This window comes from Salvelinus sp. IW2-2015, linkage group LG11, assembly GCF_002910315.2.
Source record: "Salvelinus sp. IW2-2015 linkage group LG11, ASM291031v2, whole genome shotgun sequence".
Classification (NCBI taxonomy): domain Eukaryota; kingdom Metazoa; phylum Chordata; class Actinopteri; order Salmoniformes; family Salmonidae; genus Salvelinus; species Salvelinus sp. IW2-2015.
Genome location: NC_036851.1, coordinates 6,729,076 through 6,750,335, shown reverse-complemented (window position 1 = coordinate 6,750,335; position 21,260 = coordinate 6,729,076). Strand labels below are relative to the sequence as shown.

Here is a 21,260-nt window from a genome sequence, read left to right as displayed (position 1 = left end):
ATTAATGTGGGAAGCAGCACCTCTGTCTCAAGTACCGCTTACCTCTCACAAATAGACTTGCAGTTTCTCTTGGGACTCAATGCCTATTTTTGTCATTTGGGGACCACAGCCTCATCCTGGCAAAATATGACATAAAACTGTGCTGTGGTCTCTCCRTGCCAACACAGTGTATTACATGAGTCAGTGAGTCAATCAACGAAAAAAACTAACAAACATGTTGCCACATTATTTGTGTCAGTGTTAATTTAATCATACAAATCTTAATTTATACATACAGGAAAAATGCTTGAATTTGCCATTTTCTCTTCTCATAAATGTTCTATCATAAGACTATGCAAACTCTCCACTCATCCACTCACCACGCCACACTGCTTTAAAAAAAAAAGAAGCAAATAATTAAAAACTCTCCCCATCGAACACACAAACACAAGCAAAGCAGACAAAGGGACTCCGATGATTTAAAAAAAAAAGTTTGGGAGGATTAACAGTATGACCTTGAGAAATACAGAAATATGAAAGGCTTGTGTGAAAACACCATGCCCACAAGAAAACAGATACCYTCCATCAGAATAAACCATAAAAMACTATTGTACGGGCATCTACAACAGCTTTAGTCGATGAATAACAATTGTCACTCATTTCCTTTTTTTTTTTTTTTTCCTCAACCTGGTGGAACACGGGAAGCAGACAAATCAGGATTGCTTGAAGAAAGAGTTAAAAACGACAACATTCCCAAATGGTAAACAGATTTCAGAACACGATGTTAACTTAGTTTGGTTGATATTTGTAAACAATGATTAACATAACTAAACCTCATACAGCACTTCATGCGGAGTACAATGAATTCCAGGGTTGAACCTGTGTTCTTTTCAATATAAGTAGTACCAAATTTACTTCATTTGACAATCAAWACGGGACTCAATGTTGTGTACAAGTTTGGAAGAAAGATATAAAACAAGGAGTATATATATATATAAACACAAAATACGCTCTAGATCCAGACAGTAAATCAAATCACCACTTGCAAACATCTGAAGTGGCATCGTGCAAACTGCAGAAACAACTGCAGAAATAAAACAATGGTGTTGATATTGCTGCTGGCTTGAGAAGTCACAAACCCAGAAGTCTATTTTCTATGATGTTGTCCGTCGTGACGTGTCAGAGCCAATTTGGTTTGGTAGTTTAATTATTAGCACCATCTGCTTGCTCTAAAGAACAAGGTTTACGACTGAACTATGCATCTCTGTGTTAGAACAGTACAGCAAAGCCTTATTTACTGGGCTACTCCTTCACAGGCCTGTATCCTAAATTCTGAAACATCAGTGGAGGAATTGTTTTAGAATGAGTATTATATTTATGTGTACATAGGTCACCACTTCCTTACCGAAGTAGTAACCACCATTTCATGTTTAGTAAAATCCAAAAGGAAACCATTCACATATAGTAACAGTCCAACATTTGGACACACCTACTCATTCAAGGTTCTCTCTTTATTTGTACTATTTCCTACAAGTGTAGAATAATAGTGAAGAAATCAAAATAACACATATGGAATCATGTAGCAACCAAGAAAAAGTGTTAAACAAATCAAAATATATTTTATATTTGAGAATCTTCAAAGTAGCCAACCTTTGTTTTGATGACATTTTCGCACACTCTTGACATTCTCTCAACAATCTTTGCGTAGGATGCTTCTCGAACAGTCTTGAAGGACTTCCCACATGTTGTAAGGGTAGGCCGCCCTCAGGTGGTAAGGGTAGGCAACAACACATCTGCCACGCTGATCCTCAACACTGGGGCCCCTCAAGGGTGCGTGCTTAGTCCCCTCTTGTACTCCCTGTTCACCCACGACTGCGTGGCCAGCACGACTCCAAAACCACCATTAAGTTTTCTGATGACAACAGTGGTAGGCCTGATCACCAACAACGATGAGACAGCCTATAGGGAGGTGGTCAGAGACCTGGCAGTTTGGTGCCAGGACAACAACCTTTCAATGTGAGCAAGACAAAGGAGCTGATCGTGGACTATAGGAAGGCCGAACAGGGTCCCATTAACATCGACGGGACTGAAGTGGAGCGGGTCGAGAGTTAAGTTCCTTGGTGTCAACATCACCAAACTATCATGGTTCAAACACACCAAGGCAGTTGTGAAGAGGGCACAGCAACACCTTTTCCCCCGCAGGAGACTGAAAAGACTTGACATGGGTCCATCTCCCACTCCCTTTGTCTTTACACTGCTGCTACTCGCTGTTTATTATCTATGCAGTCACTTTACAAATTACCTCGATTAACCTGTACCCCCACACATTGACTCGGTGCTGGTACCCCCTACAAATAGCCTCGTTATTGTGTTATTTTGATTGATTCGATTTTGTTACTTGAGTTTATTTTGTAAATATTTCATTAACACTATTTCTTGAACTGCATTGTTGGTTAAGGGCTTGTAAGTAAGCATTTCACGGTAAGGTCTACCTGTTGTATTCGGCGCATGTGACAAATACAATTTGAAATGCTGAGCTCGTTGGCTGCTCCTCCTTCACTCCGCGGACCAACTCATCTCAATTGGGATGAGTTCGGGTGATTGTGGCGGCCAGGTCATCTGATGCAGTACTCCATAAATCTCCTTCTTGGTCAAATAGCCTCTTCATATTGGTGTCCTTTAGTAGTGGTTTCTTTGGAGCAATTCGACCACGAAGGTCTGATTCACACAGTCTCCTCTGAAAAGTTGATGTTGAGATGTGTCTGTTTCTTGAACTCTGAATTATTTATTTGGGCTGCAATTTCTGAGGCTGGTAACCCTAATGAACAGCAGAGGTAACTGGGTCCTCCTTTCCTGTGGCGGTCCTCAGAGCCAATTTCATCATAGRGCTTGGTTTTTGTGACTGCACTTGAATAAACTTTCAAAGTACTTTGCATTTTCCGGATTGTCTAAGAGTAATGATGGACTGACGTTTCGCTTTTCGTATTTGAGCTGTTCTTGCCATAATATGGACTTGGGATTTTATCAAATAGATCTTATCTTCTGTATACCAACCCTACCATGTCAACACAACTGATTGGCTCATATGCATTGAGGACAAAAATTCCACAAATTAACAAGGCACACCTGTTAATTGAAATGTATTCCAGGTGACTACCTCATTAAGCTGGTTGAGAGAATGCCAAGAGTGTGCAAAGCTGTTGTCAAGGCAAAGGGTGGCTACATTGAAGAATCTCAAATATAATTTTGATTTGTTTAACAAGTTTTTGGTTACAACATGATTCCTTCCATGTGTTATTTCATAGTTGATGTCTTCACTATTATTCTACAATGTAGAAAATATGAAAAATAAAGAAAAACATTAGAACTTTTGACTGGTACTGTACATATGCAGACATTGATTAAAAACCTACCGTTGGAAGTCGGAAGTTTACATACACCTTAGCCAAATGCATATAAACTACATTTTTCACAATTCCTGACTTTTAATCCTAGTAAAAATTCCCTGTCTTAGGTCAGTTAGGATCACCACTTTAATTTTAAGAATGTGAAATGTCAGAATAATAGTAGAGAGAATGATTTATTTCAGCTTTTATTTCTGTCATCACATTCCCAGTGGGTCAGAAGTTAACATACACTCAATTAGTATTTGGTAGCATTGCCTTGAAATTGTTGAACTTGGGTCAAACGTTTCAGGTAGCCTTCCACAAGCTTCCCACAATAAGTTGGGTGAATTTTGGCCTATTCCTCCTGCCATTCCTTGCTCACACACGCTTTTTCAGTTCTGCCCACACATTTTCTATAGGATTGAGGTCAGGGCTTTGTGATGATGGCCACTCAAATACCTTGACTTTGTTGTCCATAAGCCATTTTGCCACAACTTTGGAAGTATGCTTGGGGTCAATGTCCATTTGGAAGACCAATTTGCGACCAAGCTTTAACTTCCTGACTGATGTCTTGAGATGTTGCTTCAATATATCCACAATTTTCCTTCCACATGATGCCATCTATTTTGTTAAGTGCACCAGTCCCTCCCGCAGCAAAGCACCGCCACAACATGATGCTGCCACCCCCAGGCTTCACAGTTGGGATGGTGTTCTTCGGCTTGCAAGCGTCCCCCTTTTCCTCCAAACAGAACGATGGTCATTATGGCCAAACTGTTCTATTTTTGTTTCATCAGACCAGAGGACATTTCTCCAAAAAGTACGATCTTTGTCCCCATGTGCAGTTGCAAACCGTAGTCTGGCTTTTTTTAATGGCGGTTTTGGAGCAGTGGTTTCTTCCTTGCTGAGCGGCCTTTCAGGTTATGTCGATATAGGACTCATTTTACTGTGGATATAGATACTTTTGTACCCGTTTCCTCCAGCATCTTCACAAGGTTCTTTGCTGTTGTTCTGGGATTGATTTGCACTTTTTGCACCAAAGTACGTTCATCTCTAGGAGATAGAACGCGTCTCCTTCCTGAGCGGCATGACAGCTGCGTGGTCCCATGATGTTTATACTTAAGTAGTATTGTTTGTATAGATGAACGTGGTACCTTCAGGCGTTTGGAAATTGCTCCCAAGGATGAACCAGACCTGTGGAGGTCTACAATTCTTTTTCTGGATTCTTGGCTGATTTCTTCTGATTTTCCCATGATGTCAAGTGAAGAGGCACTGAGTTTGAAGGTAGGCCTTGAAATACATCCACAGGTACACCTCCAATTGACTCAAATTATGTCAATTAGCCTATCAGAAGATTCTAAAGCCATGACATAATTTTCTGGAATTGTCCATGCTGTTTAAACGCACAGTCAACTTTGTGTATGTAAACTCTGACCCACTGGAATTGTGATACAGTGAATTGAATTTMGGGAAAAATAACTTGTGTCATGCAAAGTAGATGTCCTAACCGACTTGCCAAAACTAGTTAGTTAACAAGAAATTTGTGGAGTGGTTGAAAAACGAGTTTTAATGACTCCAACCWAAGTGCATGTAAACRTCCGACTTCAACTGTACAATTGCTCACCAAGGCAAAATAGTTTTAGATGGCTTTTTTCACTCACACATGTCATTTGCTCAAGCACACACACATCCATCCCTTTGCTTAACTCATCCAGCAGTCCTTACTCACTGAGGTGTGTTGAAAGAAAACTAAAAACAGCTGTGTAGTAGTATGATTTCTTTTTTAGGATTTATAGCACTCATTATGTAGCATTTACACATGCAGATCTCAGGAGGGTGCTGATGATGTTGGTAGGGGGTTATTCGCTGGGGTAGGTGCATCCTTGTTCTCTCTGTAGCTTGTGTTTTAGTGGATTGGGGCAAGGAAGAGGGTTGTCTGGAGTCTGTATGAAATATGTCACTCCCCTCTCCGGTGCCCCTGCCTCAACATACCCAGGTCAGTTCAGCACCGCCTGGATCTCCATCTTTCTAACTCTGGCCAAACGGATAGGGGCCATGAATACCCTGGGGAGAGACACAGAACACAGTCAAATGCATGGTATGAGATCAGTAAAGTGAAATGCTAAGAACGTGTAGAACAAATATGAGATTGCCTGTCGCTTAGAATAGGGAATCGTACAAGCGCCGTTCATTACATTTCGATCTGAAAATTCTCTTACACTGGGGCATTGGGACAACAGTACTCCCCCCTAGTGACATTTTTGTGAATTGCGAAAGATGGCGTTCATAAATTCTGAGCATTATTAATTAATTCAGGCATAGGGCGCACCCCGAATAGGCTATAGCGTTATCGAATCATACAAACTTTGTAACGGCGGTCAAACAAAAGTCAAAATGATCAAAGGTGAGAGAATATCTCCTATTTGGCAAAATCGATATTATTATTATAATACAAATCAACTCACGAATAACAGGGAGACGACTGGAGGTAATTGTTTAAATATCAAGGTATTTTAACAGGGACCAACTCTGCTTTAAAAAAAAACTAAAATCGACCTAGGCGCTCATATGGGCAGGAATAAGAGAGATAGTGCAGAGAAGCAGGATAAATGTTATAGCGGTATTTTGACATGCATAGGTGAGACGTGCTTTGATAATGCAACCTATGGATTACAGAATAAAGTTAGGTATTTAATGCGAGACAGGAGTCAGGATTTTGGGATTGGCACAATAGGAAAATAGCCTAGGCTCTATATAAAATAAAAAAAGACGACAACGTGAGTCAACATATAAATATACACTGGATTTAGGCTACATTATTGCACACTGAATGTTTCTGATCAGTGATAGTTAATTTATTTTTTTGCTCATCTACCACATGTCCTGCCAGAGACCAAATAAATAGAGATTCAGTGACACAAAATCACATTGATTGATTATCAGACAAGTCACAGGCTTTTGGTTGGGAGTAGGACAGGCCACTACACGAGTGAAGAGCAAGCAGACTTGTTCAAAATGTTATCAGCTAATATACAGTGGCAAGAYAACCCTTTGGAATTACCTGGATTTCTGCCTAAATTGGTCATCAAATTTGATCTGATCTTTATCTAAGTCACAACAATAGACAAACATAGTGGGCATAAACTAATAACACAAAAATTATTGAATTTCTTATTGTCTATATTGATTATATCATATAAAAATTCAGTGTAGGTTGTAAAAGTATGTGAACCCCTAGGCTAATGACTTCTCAAAAAGCTAATTGGAGTCAGGAGTCAGCTAACCTGGAGTCCAATCATTGAGATGAGATATGTTGGTTAGAGCTGCCTTGCCCTATGAAAAATATTAAAAATACAAATTAAAACAAAATTTGAGTTTGCTATTCACAAGAAGCARTGCCTGATGTGAACCATGCGTCGAACAAAAGAMATCTCAGAAGACCTAAGAATTGTTGACTTGCATAAAGCTGGAAAGGATTACAAAAGTATCTCTAAAAGCCTTGATGTTCATCAGTCCACAAAATGTCTAGAAATTGATCAAGTTCAGCACTGTTGCTACTCTCCCTAGGAGTGGCCGTCCTGCAAAGATGACTGCAAGAGCACAGCGCAGAATGCTCAATGAGGTTAAGAAGAATCCTAGAGTGTCAGCTAAAGACTTACAGAACTCTGGAAGATGCTAACATCTCTGTTGACGAGTCTACAGTACGTAAAACACTAAACAAGAATGGTGTTCATGGGAGGACAGCACGGAAGAAGCCACTTCTGTCTAAAAAAAACATTGCTGCACGGCTGAAGTTTGCAAAAGTGCACCTGGATGTTCCACAGCGCTACTGGCAAAATATTCTGTGGACAGATGAAACTACAGTTGAGTTGTTCGGAAGGAACAGACACACACACACACACACACACACACACACACACACACACACACGACTGTGTAAAAAAAAAAGAAAAAAAGGCCCAGCACACCAACATCAAAACCTCATCCCAACTGTAAAGGTTGTTTGGAGCTGCTTTGCTGCCTCAGGGCCTGGACAGCTTGCTATCGTCAACGGAAAAAAGAATTCAAGRTTATCAAGACATTTTTCAGGAGAATATTAGGCTGTCTGTCTGCCAATTGAAGCTCAACAGAAGTTGGGTGACGCAACAGGACAACGACCCAAAACACAGAAGTAAATCAACAACAGAATGGCTTCAGAATAAAATACGCCTTCTGGAGTGGCCCAGTCCTGACCTCAACRCGATTGAGATGCTGTGGCATGACCTCAAGAGAGCAGTTCACACCAGACATCCCAAGAAAATTGCTGAAACTGAAACAGTTTTGCAAAGAGGAATGATACAAAATWCCTCCTGACCGTTGTGCAGGTCTGATCCGCAACTACAGAAAACGTTTGGTTGAGGTTATTGCTGCCAAAGGAGGGTCAACCAGTTATRYAATCCAAGGGTTCACATACTTCATCCACCCTGCACTGTGAATGTTTACACAGTGTGTTCAATAAAGACAAAACYTATAATTGTTTGCGTGTTATTAGTTTAAGCAGACCYTTTGTCTATTATTGTGACCTAGATGAAGATCAGATAACATTTCATGACCAATTTATGCAGAAATCCAGGTATTTCCAAAGGGTTCACATACTTTTTCTTGCCAATGTYTGAGCAAACTAGAATAAAATATGATCATTAGTACTTAGCTAATATTTCCCCAGCCTAATTGTTACCAAATATCCATACAGAGATTCAGTGAAAAATCTAACAGATGTTACACACAATTAGTATAACAGTTGGATACAACTTTAGGAGTTTCAGTATAAGCAACAATTTGATACATGCCTTCAATTGCATTAGCCTACTTTATTCCAATATTTTCATCATTCAGTTGCTCATATCTAAAGTGAGTTTTCCTTTCTCTCTGCTTTTTCTAGGCCCAATGTCTGTTTCCTCACTCCATTGCCGCCCGCCTCCACCGTGTTCTCCTCAACACCAGTTTAAATCAATATAGCCTACTGTTTACTAGAAGTCTGGCTTTTTTTCATTTTTTTTTTCAGGTTCGGAATCATTTCATTTCTGTGATGGCGGAACAGGCCTGGGCTCGGGCTTCTGCTCACCSGGCTTGGATCAGAATAACATTTTCAGTTCTAATTAGAACTCTAAACTGCATTTGGGTCTTGTGTGCAGTCCGACAGTTTCAATTATGCATGTGCTTTGAATTTATGGCGACTTTGTGTGAAGTAAATCCGCTAGGCTAAAGGCTTCCATGTGACAACCTGTTTAGATAATGTGCCATTACATTTTTTGCCAAWCTGCTGCGGTGCATGTTGTATATTTTGTGGAATTACGTTAGTGCCACATTGGGGGGAAATGTTGTAATTTCCCAGATCTTGTCATAAAAAATAAAATAAAAATCAGGAAATGTGAAGAGTGGTTATGGGATCCAGGTTACTGGTGTTAATACCTATTAAGTACACACATAACCGTTCAAAAGCTTGAGTCACTTAGAAATGTCCTTTTTGAAAAAAAATAAAATAAATTGTCCATTAAAATAGCACCAAATTGATCAGAAATACAGTATAGACATTGTTAAAGTTGTAAATGACTATTGTAGCTGGAAACAGTAGATACATTTTTTTTCCATTTTTTTAATGGAATATCTACATGGGCCTCTGTACACCCATTATCAGCAACCACCACTCCTGTGATCCTATGGCATGTTGTGTTAGCTAATCCAAGTTCATAATTTTAAAAGGCTAATTGATCATTAGAAAACCCTTTTGCAATTATGTTAGCACAGCTGAAAACTTCCTGTTAATATGATTAGCAATAAAACTGGCCTTCTTTAGACTAGTTACAAGACCATGGTGCTTGCCTCCGGAGCTGTGAGGGGAACGGCACTCCGTACCTTCAGGCTCTGATCAGGCCCTACACCCAAACAAGGGCACTGCGTTCATCCACCTCTGGCCTGCTCGCTCCCTACCTCTGAGGAAGTACAGTTCCCGCTCAGCCCAGTCAAAACTGTTCGCTGCTCTGGCACCCCAATGGTGGAACAAACTCCCTCACGACGCCAGGTCAGCGGAGTCAATCACACCTTCCGGAGACACCTGAAACCCCACCTCTTTAAGGAATACCTAGGATAGGATAAGTAATCCTTCTAACCCCCCCCCCCCTTAAAAGAGTTAGATGCACTATTGTAAAGTGGTTGTTCCACTGGATATCATAAGGTGAATGCACAATTTGTAAGTCGCTCTGGATAAGAGCGTCTGCTAAATGACTTAAATGTAAATGTAGTTGAGTATCTGGAGGCATCAGCTTTGTGGGTTCGATTACAGGCTCAAAATGGCCAGAAACAAAGAACTTTCTTCTGAAACTCGTCAGTCCATTCTTGTTCTGAGAAATTAAGACTATTCCATGCGAGAAATTGCCAAGAAACTGAAGAGTACCCGCAAAACACCAGTCTCAACGTCAACAGTAAAGAGGCGACTCCGGTATGCTGGCCTTCTAGGCAGAGTAGCAAAGAAAAAGCCATATCTCAGACTGGCAAAAAAAWWWAAAAATTAAGATGGGCAAAAGAACACAGACACTGGACAGAGGAACTCTGCCTAGAAGGCCAGCATCCCGGAGTCGCCTCTTCATTGTTGACTTTGAGACTGGTGTTTCATGGGTACTACACTCAGCAAAAAAAGAAACGTCCCTTTTTCAGGACCTTGTCTTTCAAAAATATAAAAAATCCAAATAACTTCAGATCTTCATTGTAAAGGGTATAAACACTGTTTCCCGTGCTTATTCAATAAACAATTAATGAACTGACACCTGTGCAACGGTCGTTAAGACACTAACAGCTTACAGATGGTAGGCAATTAAGTCACAGTTCTGAAAACTTAGGACACTAAAGAGGCCTTTGTACTGACTCTGAAAAACACCAAAAGAAAGATGCCCAGGGTCCCTGCTCATCTGAATGAATGTGCCTTAGGCATGCTACAAGGAGGCATGAGAACTGCAGATGTGGCCAGGGCAATAAATAGCAATGTCCGTACTGTGAGACGCCTAAGACAGCGCTACAGGGAGACAGGACGGACAGCTGATCGTCTTCGCAGTGGCAGACCACGTGTAACAACACCTGCACAGGATCGATACACACCTGCGGAACAGGTACAGGATGGCAACAACAACTGCCCGAGTTACATCAGGAACGCACAATCCCTCCATCAGTGCTCAGACTGTCCGCAATAGGCTGAGAGAGGCTGGACTGAGGGCTTGTAGGCCTGTTGTAAGGCAGGTCCGCAACAGACATCACCGGCAACAACGTCGCCTACGGGCACAAACCCACCGTCGCTGGACCAGACAGGACTGGCAAAAAGTGCTCTTCACTGANCTGGACCAGACAGGACTGGCAAAAAGTGCTCTTCACTGATGAGTCGCGGTTTTGTCTCACCAGGGGTGATGGTCGGATTCGCGTTTATCGTCGAAGGAATGAGTATTACACCGAGGCCTGTACTCTGGAGCGGGATCGATTTGGAGGTGGAGGGTCCGTCATGGTCTGGGTCGGTGTGTCACAGCATCATCGGACTGAGCTTGTTGTCATTGCATGCAGGCAATCAACGCTGTGCGTTACAGGGAAGACATCCTCCTCCCTCATGTGGTACTTATCCTGCAGGCTCATCCTGACATAACCCTCCAGCATGACAATGCCACCAGCCATACTTATTTTTCTGTGCGTGATTTCCTGCAACACAGAAATGTCAGTGTTCTGCTATGGCCAGCGAAGAGCCCGGATCACAATCCCATTCAGCACGTCTGGGACCTGTTGGATCAGAGGGTGAGGGCTAGGGCCATTCCACCTAGAAATGTCTGGAAACTTACAGGTGCCTTGGTGGGAGAGTGGGGTAACATCTCACAGCAAGTACTGGCAAATCTGCTGCAGTCCATGAGGAGGAGATGCACTGCAGTACTTAATGTAGCTGGTGGCCACACCAGATACCGACTGTTATTTAGGGACATATATAGGGACACATTATTCCATTTCTGTTAGTCACATGTCTGGAACTTGTTCAGTTCATGTCTCAGTTGTTGAATCTTGTTATGTTCATACAAATATTTACACATGTTAAGTTTGTTGAAAACAAACGCAGTTGACAGTGAGAGGARATTTATTTCTTTGCTGAGTTTATTTAATGAAGCTGCCAGTTGAGGACTTGTAAGGCATCTGTTTCTCAAACTAGACACTAATGTACTTGTTCTCTTGCTCACTTGTCCTCTTTCTATTCTGGTTAGAGACAGTTTTCTCTGTTCTGTGAAGGGAGTAGTACACAGCGTTGTACGAGATCTTCAGTTTCTTGGCAATTTCTCGCATGGAATAACCTTCATTTCTCAGAACAAGAATAGACTGATGAGTTTCAGAAGTCCTTTGTTTCTGGCCATTTCGAGCCTGTAATCGAACCCACAAATGCTGATGCTCCAGATACTTAACTAGTCTAAAGAAGGACAGTTTTATTGCTTCTTTAAAATCAGCACAACAGTTTTCAGTTGTGCTAACATAATTGCAAAAGGGTTTTCTAATGATCAATTAGACTTTTAAAATGATGACCTTGGATTAGCTAAAACATGCCATTGGAATACAGGAGTGATGGTTACAGATAATGGGCCTCTGTAAGCTTTTAATAATTTCCAGCTACAATAGTCATTTACAACATTAACAAAGCTACACTGTATTTCTGATCAATTTGATGTTATTTTAATGGACAAAAAAAAAAAGACCAAAAAAAGTGTGCTTTTCTTTCAAAAACAAGCACATTTCTTAGTGACCCAAAACGTTTGAAATGTAGTGTATATACACACAAAGTATGTTGACACCCCTTCAAATTAGTGGATTCGGATATTTCAGCCACACCCGTTGCTGATGGGTGTATAATAAAAAATWAAAAAAATGAATTGAGCACACAGCCATGCAATCTCTAAAGACAAACATTGGCAGTAGAATGGCCTTCCTGAAGAGATCAGTGACTTTCAACATGGCACTGTCATAGGTTGCCACCTTTCCAACAAGTCAGTTTGTCAGGTCTGCTCTGCTAGAGCTGCCCTGCTCAACTGTAAGTGCTGTTATTGTGAAGTGGAAACGTCTAGGAGCAACAACAGCTCAGCCACGAAGTGGTAGGCCACAGAAGCTCACAGAACGGGACCGCCGAGTGCTGAAGTGTGTAGCGCGTAAAAATAGTATGTCCTGAGTTACAACACTCACTACCGAGTTCCAAACTGTCTCTGGAAGCAACACCAGCACAATAACGGTTTGTCAGGAGCTTCATGAAATGGGTTTCTATGGCCGAGCAGCCGCACACAAGCCTAAGATCACCATGCGCAATGCCAAGCTTTGGCTGGAGTGGTGTAAAGCCCCATTGGACTCTAGAGCAATAGAAACGCGTTCTCTAGAGTGATGAATCACGCTTCACCATCTGGAAGGCCGACGGACGAATCTGAGTTTGGCAGATTTGGCCCTTTCCTGTTTCAGCATGACAATGCCCCCGTACACAAAGTGAGGTCCATACAGAAATAGTTTGTTGAGATCGGTGTGGAAGAACTTGACTGGCCTGCACAGAGCCTTGCCCTCAACCCCATCAAACACCTTTGGGATGAATTGGAACGCCGACTGCGAGCCAGGCCTAATCGCCCAACATCAGTGCCTGACCTCACTAATGCCATTGTACTGAATGAAAGCTAGTCCCCGCAGCAATGTTTCAACATCTAGCAGAAAGCTCTCAGAAGAGTGGAGGCTGTTATAGCAGCAAAGGGGGACCAACTCCATATTAAGGCCCATTATATATTTTTAATGAGATGTTCGCCGAGCAGGTGTCCACATACTTTTGGTAATGTAGTGTACCTTACCGTGATTGTTTTTAATAGCAGAGAAGCATAAATATTGCGCCCCCCATGCACTTACCACAAATACCTTGTTTGCTAAGTTAGCCGTATAGTAAATTCCTCTCAGTTACTCTTTTGATGTATCGTCATTAGCACAGTATACATTATCTACGTTTTTGCTCCAAGACGCCGGCAATTTGAAAAAACTGAATTTGATTGTGCCGATTTACTCGTGCACTGAATCGTGTCGTCCGCTGTAGTTTCAAAACTCTGTGGATAGTGCTAAAAAATATATTTCTGAATTCTGACATCTTTATGCACCTTTGCAATTAAAATGGTCAAAAAGAAACACAAAATAGCTTCTTAGCAAAAGGGCAATTTCTCAAGCAAGAATTTTGCTAGGACTGTCTGGGAGTGGTCTGAGAGGGAAACTGAAAATGAGTTGAGCTCTAGCCAACAGCTCGCAGATACAGTGCAGGTATAGACTAATAATCTCATTATGTATGGACAAAAGAGTGAAATTACTTGTATTTGTCAAACGGCATCCAAGCGTCGATCGCCGTGTCACCAGGTTAAGACCCTCGATAATTATTGGAAAGGAGCATCAAGCTCATCACCYTGCACTTTCACCACCCTGTGAAGTTCATCCTAACTTCCTTCATCTGTAGCCTAATAACTTCAGTTTCATACACATGCTACGTTAGGTTGTTAAAATACTGTACCCCTGAAAACCAGAAARATCCACTTTCTGCCAACGAGCGGTAGCCTAATAAACMGCATGCTTTCCCGAACAATCAGTCTGTACTACAATTCAAAGCAGAGCTCTATTGTGTTTTACACACTACCAAACACACATTCTGTAACTGTACAGTAGTGGCAACGTCTGGAAAATTGGCGAACTTCACTAACACTGTACTTTTGTGACAACAAAAKCACTATATTGAATTAGAGGTTTCAAAGTCAGCCATGAAGAGAGAAGTTTTTATCTGCATCCAAACATGGCACTGAAAACAAAAAAAACAAAAAAACTCAAGAAATATTGTAATAACTTCTCACACAAGAGGCCCYATGTTTAAGCAGAAAACAATGAGGAGTGGACGTCACCTTGTTTCGAGGCAAGCCAAACMTGGTTCATCAATTCATACATACCTGACTGTAAGTCACTACTGATAGATTGCTTTGGAGCCCATTCGATGCTCTATTTACAGAATTGTGAGACAGTCCGTTTTGATCTTGCTGGATGGCGTCCTGCGTGCCCTCCCAGGCTCCRCCAGGGTCTTTCAAGTTGTTGTGGTCTCCGGCGTTGTGTTTGCTCTTCTGTGGCGAGGCGAAGGGGTTGAAGTCTCCCTCCACGTTGCGGTGCGGCTGCGTGTTGAACTCTGTCTCGAAGGAGGACAGCTGCTGTGTCACGCCCAACAGGCCCCCCACCTCTACACTGAGGATCACCCAGATCACGTCTGTGTGGACAGAGAGAGTGACGCACACCAGGCGTTAGGGGTGACGTGTTCTGTCCAGGAGACAGAGTGCTGTGAGTTAAATACCCCAATGCTCAGTAAATCAAGGATAAAAAGTCAAGTTGACCAATTTCAAGACATTGACCACTTCACAGCTAAACGATTGCACACAAACGTATAAAATGTTTAAAATTAAAAAAAAGACTGCAGAGGTTAACGTGTCTGGATAATTTCTAGAATGATTTACACCCTTATGGAAAAAATGTGTCCACAAAACAGTATCTGCACTGTTTGGGACATACCTCCGTAAAACTGTCCTGTGGCTGTGCACATCCTCCATTGGCCCTGGTACATGCCAGGTGACGCAGGGCTGTGCATCTGCACACTGACGTCTGAGATCTCCTGGGGCTCTAGACAGCGCACCATCACCATGTTGATGTGGCCAAACTGGTCCCCTCCAATGTACTTCAGACATACCCCGGGTGGCCAGGACTCTGCACCTGTGAAACACACAGACAAAGATATTTCATACACATTTTTAAAGACAGAAAGCTCCCTTGCCAACCATGCAGTCAGTTACTCATACCTTACCTGCACCACACACACACGTTTACAGGCCAGTGGTATCCAGGTCTGACATTGCAGTGAAGGTTTTTCTTCTTTTGTGACTGAATCATACGTATGGTGATATGAACTGGATGAATAAAAGGTAACCCCCACCTGTGTTCTGTATCCTCCAGGTCTTTGTGAACGGTGTGTCGGGGGGAACAGACTCTCCCTCACCAATCGTCACATCCTCCAAAAAGGACATGGATGATGTGTTGATGCTGGGACTCTCAACGTCATAATATGCACCGATGGCTGCCTGTAGATTCCTGTTTTAATGGCAAAAGACATTGAGGAGAGTGGGTGAGTCAATGCCATGTTGAAATTAGCAAGTATTCAACCTGATCTAGTTCCGGAAACTGCTTCACAACAACCATTTGAAAAAAAATAAATATATATATATATATACACTGCTCAAAAAAATAAAGGGAACACTAAAATAACACATCCTAGATCTGAATGAATGAAATATTCTTATTAAATACTTTTTTCTTTACATAGTTGAATGTGGCTGACAACAAAATCACACAAGAATATTCAATGGAAATCAAATTATCACCCATGGAGTCTGGATTGGAGTCACAACTCAAAATTAAAGTGAGAAAACCACACTACAGGGCTGATTCCAACTTGAGTAATGTCCTTAAATCAAGTCTCAAATGGAGCTCATAGTGTTGTTGGCTTCCACGTGCCTGTATGACCTCCCTACAACGCCTAGGCATGCTCCTGAAGTGCGGAACTGTCTCCTAGGATCTCCTACCCAGACCTGGACTAAAAGCATCGCCAACTCCTGGACAGTCTGTTGGTGCAACGTGCGTTGGTTGGCATGGAGCGAGACATGAATGTCCCAGATGTGCTCAATTGAATGCAGTCTGGGAACGGGCGGGCCCAGTCCATAGCATCAATGGCCTTCCCTGCAGGAACTGCTGACCACACTCCAGCCACATGAGTCTAGCATTGTCTTGCATTAGGAGGAACCCAGGGCCAACCGCACCAGCATATAGTCTCACAAGGGGTCTGAGGATCTCATCTCGGTACCTAATGGCAGTCAGGCTACCTCGTGCGAGCACATGGAGGGCTGTGCGGCCCCCCAAAGAAATGCCACCCCACACCATGACTGACCCACCGCCAAACGGTCATGCTGGGAGGATGTTGCAGGCAGCAGAACGTTCTCCACGGGCGTCTCCAGACTCTGTCACGTCTGTCACATGTGCGTGTGAACCTGCTTTCATCTGTGAAGAGCACGGTGCGCCAGTGGCGAATTTGCCAATCTTGGTGTTCTCTGGCAAATGCCAAACGTCCTGCACAGTGTTGGCTGTAAGCACAACCCCCACCTTGGACGTCGGGCCCTCATACCACCCTCATGGAGTCTGTTTCTGACCGTTTGACAGACACATGCACATTTGTGGCCTGCTGGAGGTCATTTTTGCAGGGCTCTGCAGTGCTCCTCCTTGCACAAAGGCGGAGGTAGCGGTCCTGCTGCTGGGTTGTTGCCCTCCTACGGCCTCCTCCACATCTCCTGATGTACTGGCCTGTCTCCTGGTAGCGCCTCCATGCTCTTGGACACTACGCTGGACAACACGCAAACCTTCTTGCCACAGCTCCATTGATGTGCCATCCTGGATGAGCTGCACTACCTGAGCCACTTGTGTGGGTTGTAGACTCCGTCTCATGCTACCACTAGAGTGAAAGCACCGCCAGCATTCAAAAGTGACCAAAACATCAGCCAGGAAGCATAGGAACTGAGAAGTGGTCTGTGGTCACCACCTGCAGAACCACTTCTTTATTGGGGGTGTCTTGCTAATTGCCTATAATTTCCACCTTTTGTCTATTCCATTTGCACAACAGCATGTGAAATTTATTGTCAATCAGTGTTGCTTCCTAAGTGGACAGTTTTTTTATATGTATACATACACATATATATATATATATATCTTGCTGATAAGGATTTTCCCTGGCAAAAATATGAGTCAAGGTAATATCAGGGTTGTTTTATTTTGTTCAGTGATAAAGTCGTGATCACTAGCCTACCTTAGCTCACTACCAATCAAATGGCGTCATCATATCACAAACACTTGCTAGCTAGGTGTTCAAAAATGTACTCCTGGAGCTTGCACATGGTTGTTTAGCTGGACCACAAAAAAATACAAGTTAAATGGGTTTCCATCACAATTTTTCAGCTCTACTGATGTTTAAAAAATATTTWTTTTTTTTAATATTATTTTATAGGGAGTGTGCCTACTACAGTATTGGCAAGTGTTAACTACAGGGCATGTATAGCCTACATGATGAAATTATTATGGACCAAAGAGCAAGATCATTTTTATTTGTCAAACAGCTGCCAAGCATCGATGATCATGTCACCAGAATAAGACCCTCGATATTTGTTGGAAAGGAGCATCAAGCTCACCACTTGCGCCACCTGGTGAAGTTCATCTTAAATTTGTTCAATCTGTAGCCTAATAAACTGCATGCTTTCCTGACGAATCGTAATGGGAGGACCACACAACATGTCATCGCATGACTCCCAAGTTTACTTCAATATGATGGTTATTAAAGCAATATTTGCACATAAAAGCATTTCCACCTGCATTTCTCACATAATTCATTTTAACAACAAAAAGATTCCACCTTGTCTATCATGTTTTGTTGACAATCGGAAAGTTCATTTAAAAAGAAATTGCTGCTTCCATCAGACATGTCATGACATTTTTTATCCAACGTGATCTTTACTGGCATAAAAATGTTGTTTTTTCATACAATATGACTTCACTCGCATAAAAACTGGATGGGAGTGTGGTTATTGAGTTGATTCGATGAATCTGGTCCAGGGAAAATGTTCACTGCATTAGTTTTGGAACCGGGCTGCCTCCCAGGCTTGAGCCAGGTTCCCCTGTTCAAATGCGCCGTTCAAATCAACTGGGAGCTGGTATATCTCCGACTTCCGACAGTGTGTTCAAGACAACTGGGTATTACTTGGGGGAAAAATGGAACAGCTGGGAAAAATAGTTAACGGTCATCCAACTCAGAATTCCAAGTCAGAACCTCTGGCATCTTTCTAGAAGATCAATGACCCCATGATTTTACCTCATTATTTTCCAAATTCCCAAGGTGCTTTCAAGACAACTGGGAATTCTGAAAAATACAAAGTCAAGTCATGAAGTCAGTGCTCTTCAGGTCAGAAAGTCAGAACTCTAGAAAGAGGCCCGAGTTCCTGAGTTGGAATTCCGAGTTAGATGACAGTTAAAATCGATCTTCCCCAGTTGGAGCTCATTTTTTCACAAGTTCCCAGTTGTCTTAAACTCAATGACGTCAGAAGTCAGAGATTTCAGAGTTCACAGTTGTTTTGAACACAGCATAATGAGTAGGATTCTGTGTTTACACATGCAATTGATTGCTTTTAAACAATAACGCTGTATCTGCCTTCCCAATGAACATTTAATGAAAACTAGTTTTAAAATAAATTCTAACACACACGCACACAAAATATGTTGTATGCACCATGCTGCCTTGTTGACAACATGACCGAGCAGCGTATATTACTGTTTAATTTGAGAAAGGCGCTCCTCCCTCACCGCTTTTGCCCGTTCACGTCGCGGTCCATAGACCAGTGCCCCGCAGCATAATCGAATATATATCTGACGTTAGCTACAGTTTCACATAACTAACGTAGCTATTGCCGCGTTCACATACTAATCGAAACTAGGAAACTCGGAAAAGTCTGACTTGTTAACTGGTTAGTTATACATGTGTAGCGTTCATCGGATCAGCAACTCGGAATTTTCCGAGTTCCGACTAGCACAAGAACACCGCATAATTCCCAGCAATGTCATAGCCAAATTCAAAGTATCAGCACAAGTAGATCTATCTATAACTACATGAAAAAGAACGAGAGAGTCATCACACACACAACCACAATAAATGACAGCTAGCTCGCTTCTTTGGCACTCGTCAAAATGTAGCTAGCTACTAGCCAAGTTAGGCCCCACATCCACGAACTCACCAGTTGGTCATATCAAGGAAGAAGGCGCATCCTGCCGGGTTGAGTTGGAACCCCAGCAGTCTTTGGAACTCTGAGATGAGGACATCCTTGTCAGTGGTGCCCATACAGTTAAATTTCTGCATGAGCTCCGGGTCCAGGTCTATGTCCATGCCCTCCATCGGCAGGTCTACCGTGGCAGCGACGGCGGGGTCTCCTAATTTAAACCGAGGCCTTGTCCAGTCATAACAACCACTCCAACAACAATACATTTAATACGCATGGTGGGGGGCAACGTTTGACGTCGGTGCAATTGAACGTCACCTTGCGTCGCGGTGTGTGGGCCAAGGTGTGGACACAGAGTTTCTAAACCCAGAGACGCAAAAGCGCAAGCGTTCGAAGCAGACTAAGTAGACCAGGCCGGGGTTTGGGGTTGGAGAAGTAAATGAAAGAAGTGAAAAAATATTCCTTATTTGTTAATTTTCTAAAGGCAAAACCTAGATTCGAGACAATGTCTTAAGTAGTTTGTGTTATTACTCGAAATTCGTCAAAAACACTATCGAAGCAGTGCCTTTTGAGTTGACGGCCTGCACATGCGCAGTTCGTCACGAGGCGACCGTTAGACCAATGACGTTTTCTGCGCATGCGTTTAGCTAGCCAACGTCGCCATGACATCGCCTTCAAGCGTGATCGGGGATTTCTATTGGAGAAGCGTTTAAGCACAGATAGAACAACGAGACAGATATTTCACCAGATGTATAAAATGTGAAGCATCCGCTTGGCGTTTCCACTCACTACCAAAAATGGCTGGCAGTGGGAGACGATGGAAGGAGATGGATTTTGGCTGAAATTCAGCACATTTTCTAATCGATGAAACATTGGATCTCAATACAGTTTTCTGTTCCCCAAGCTAGAATCCGTTATGAACAAAGTGGACTACGTTTAGCAGACTTTAACCTTTGCCAAAGTTGTAAAAAATTGCGTTGTTTAGGAGTGCAAATGTGAATTGAGTTATTGCACACGCGGAAATGTGCAGATATATGCTACAACAGGCTAATAGGATCTCGCTGGCTCGTGTTTGGTCCTGCCCACTATGACTAATGTGTTCCCATTAGAAACGACAGGCTGTGGTCTCTTGGTTTAGTTATAAACATATTTGGTTTTAGCCTATCTTCATACTCGTCTGTCAAATCAAGCTTTATTTATACAGCACATTTCAGACATGGAATGCAACACAATGTGCTTCACAGGGAAAACAATGGAAATAAAAACTACAATATTTACTACATAGGCTATATTATTTAAATTATTTCAAGTCTAGCATACAAATAAATACATTGTGAAGCATTTGCAAAAGTGACACACTAGGCTGGTAGGGACATATAGCGCTCAGCATTTAAATAACATTTCCTTGTATTATATCATTATAGTCTATATATTGCGCATATAGACTGTGACTTAGTTAGAATTAAATACAAAGTCAACAGAAAAAGACTTATTAGTGAATTTGAATTCATTTATAGAATTCATTTTTAGAAACATGAGTTTGGCCAGTGTGTGGCTACAGGCTCATGTGATGCTGCCTGCGAGCCGGCCAGCAGCGGAGAATATCCTTTCCACACTTGCAGAGGCACTGGGGATGGTAAACACACTTTTGACCACTCTTGCCAGGCTGGGCAGAGATGCAGAGTTGTTTTATATTTATATAGATAGGCTCAAAGGTTTTTAGGCAAAACAACCCAATCAAAACAGAAAGCTCCTTGAACGTGGGAATATGTAGGCTAGTTGAGAACAAGTTCTCATTTACAACTGCGACTTGGCCGAGATAAAGCAAAGCAGTGCGACACAACACAGAGTTACACATGGAATAAACAAGCGTACAGTCAATAACACAATAGAAAACAAGAAAGTCTATACAGTGTGTGCAAATGGCGTGAGGAGGTAAGGCAATAAATAGGCCATAGTAGCGAAGTAACTAGGTCCAAGAGGCATGGAGAGGCAGCCTTCAGTTAGT

At 42.2% G+C, this 21,260-nt stretch overlaps 1 protein-coding gene across 1 annotated transcript; it reads right to left on the bottom strand.

The window, feature by feature from the left end:
* Window positions 1-225: 225 nt before the first annotated feature.
* LOC111969712 (protein ILRUN) lies at window positions 226-19,852 on the bottom strand. Its single transcript, XM_023995913.3, has 5 exons — window positions 19,271-19,852; window positions 15,382-15,536; window positions 14,964-15,161; window positions 14,357-14,664; window positions 226-5,426 (listed from the first exon to the last, which is right to left on the bottom strand). The coding sequence occupies exons 1-5, from the start codon at window positions 19,516-19,518 to the stop codon at window positions 5,391-5,393; spliced, it is 945 nt and encodes a 314-aa protein (XP_023851681.1). The 5' UTR covers window positions 19,519-19,852; the 3' UTR covers window positions 226-5,390.
* Between the last annotated feature and the right edge of the window lie 1,408 nt (window positions 19,853-21,260).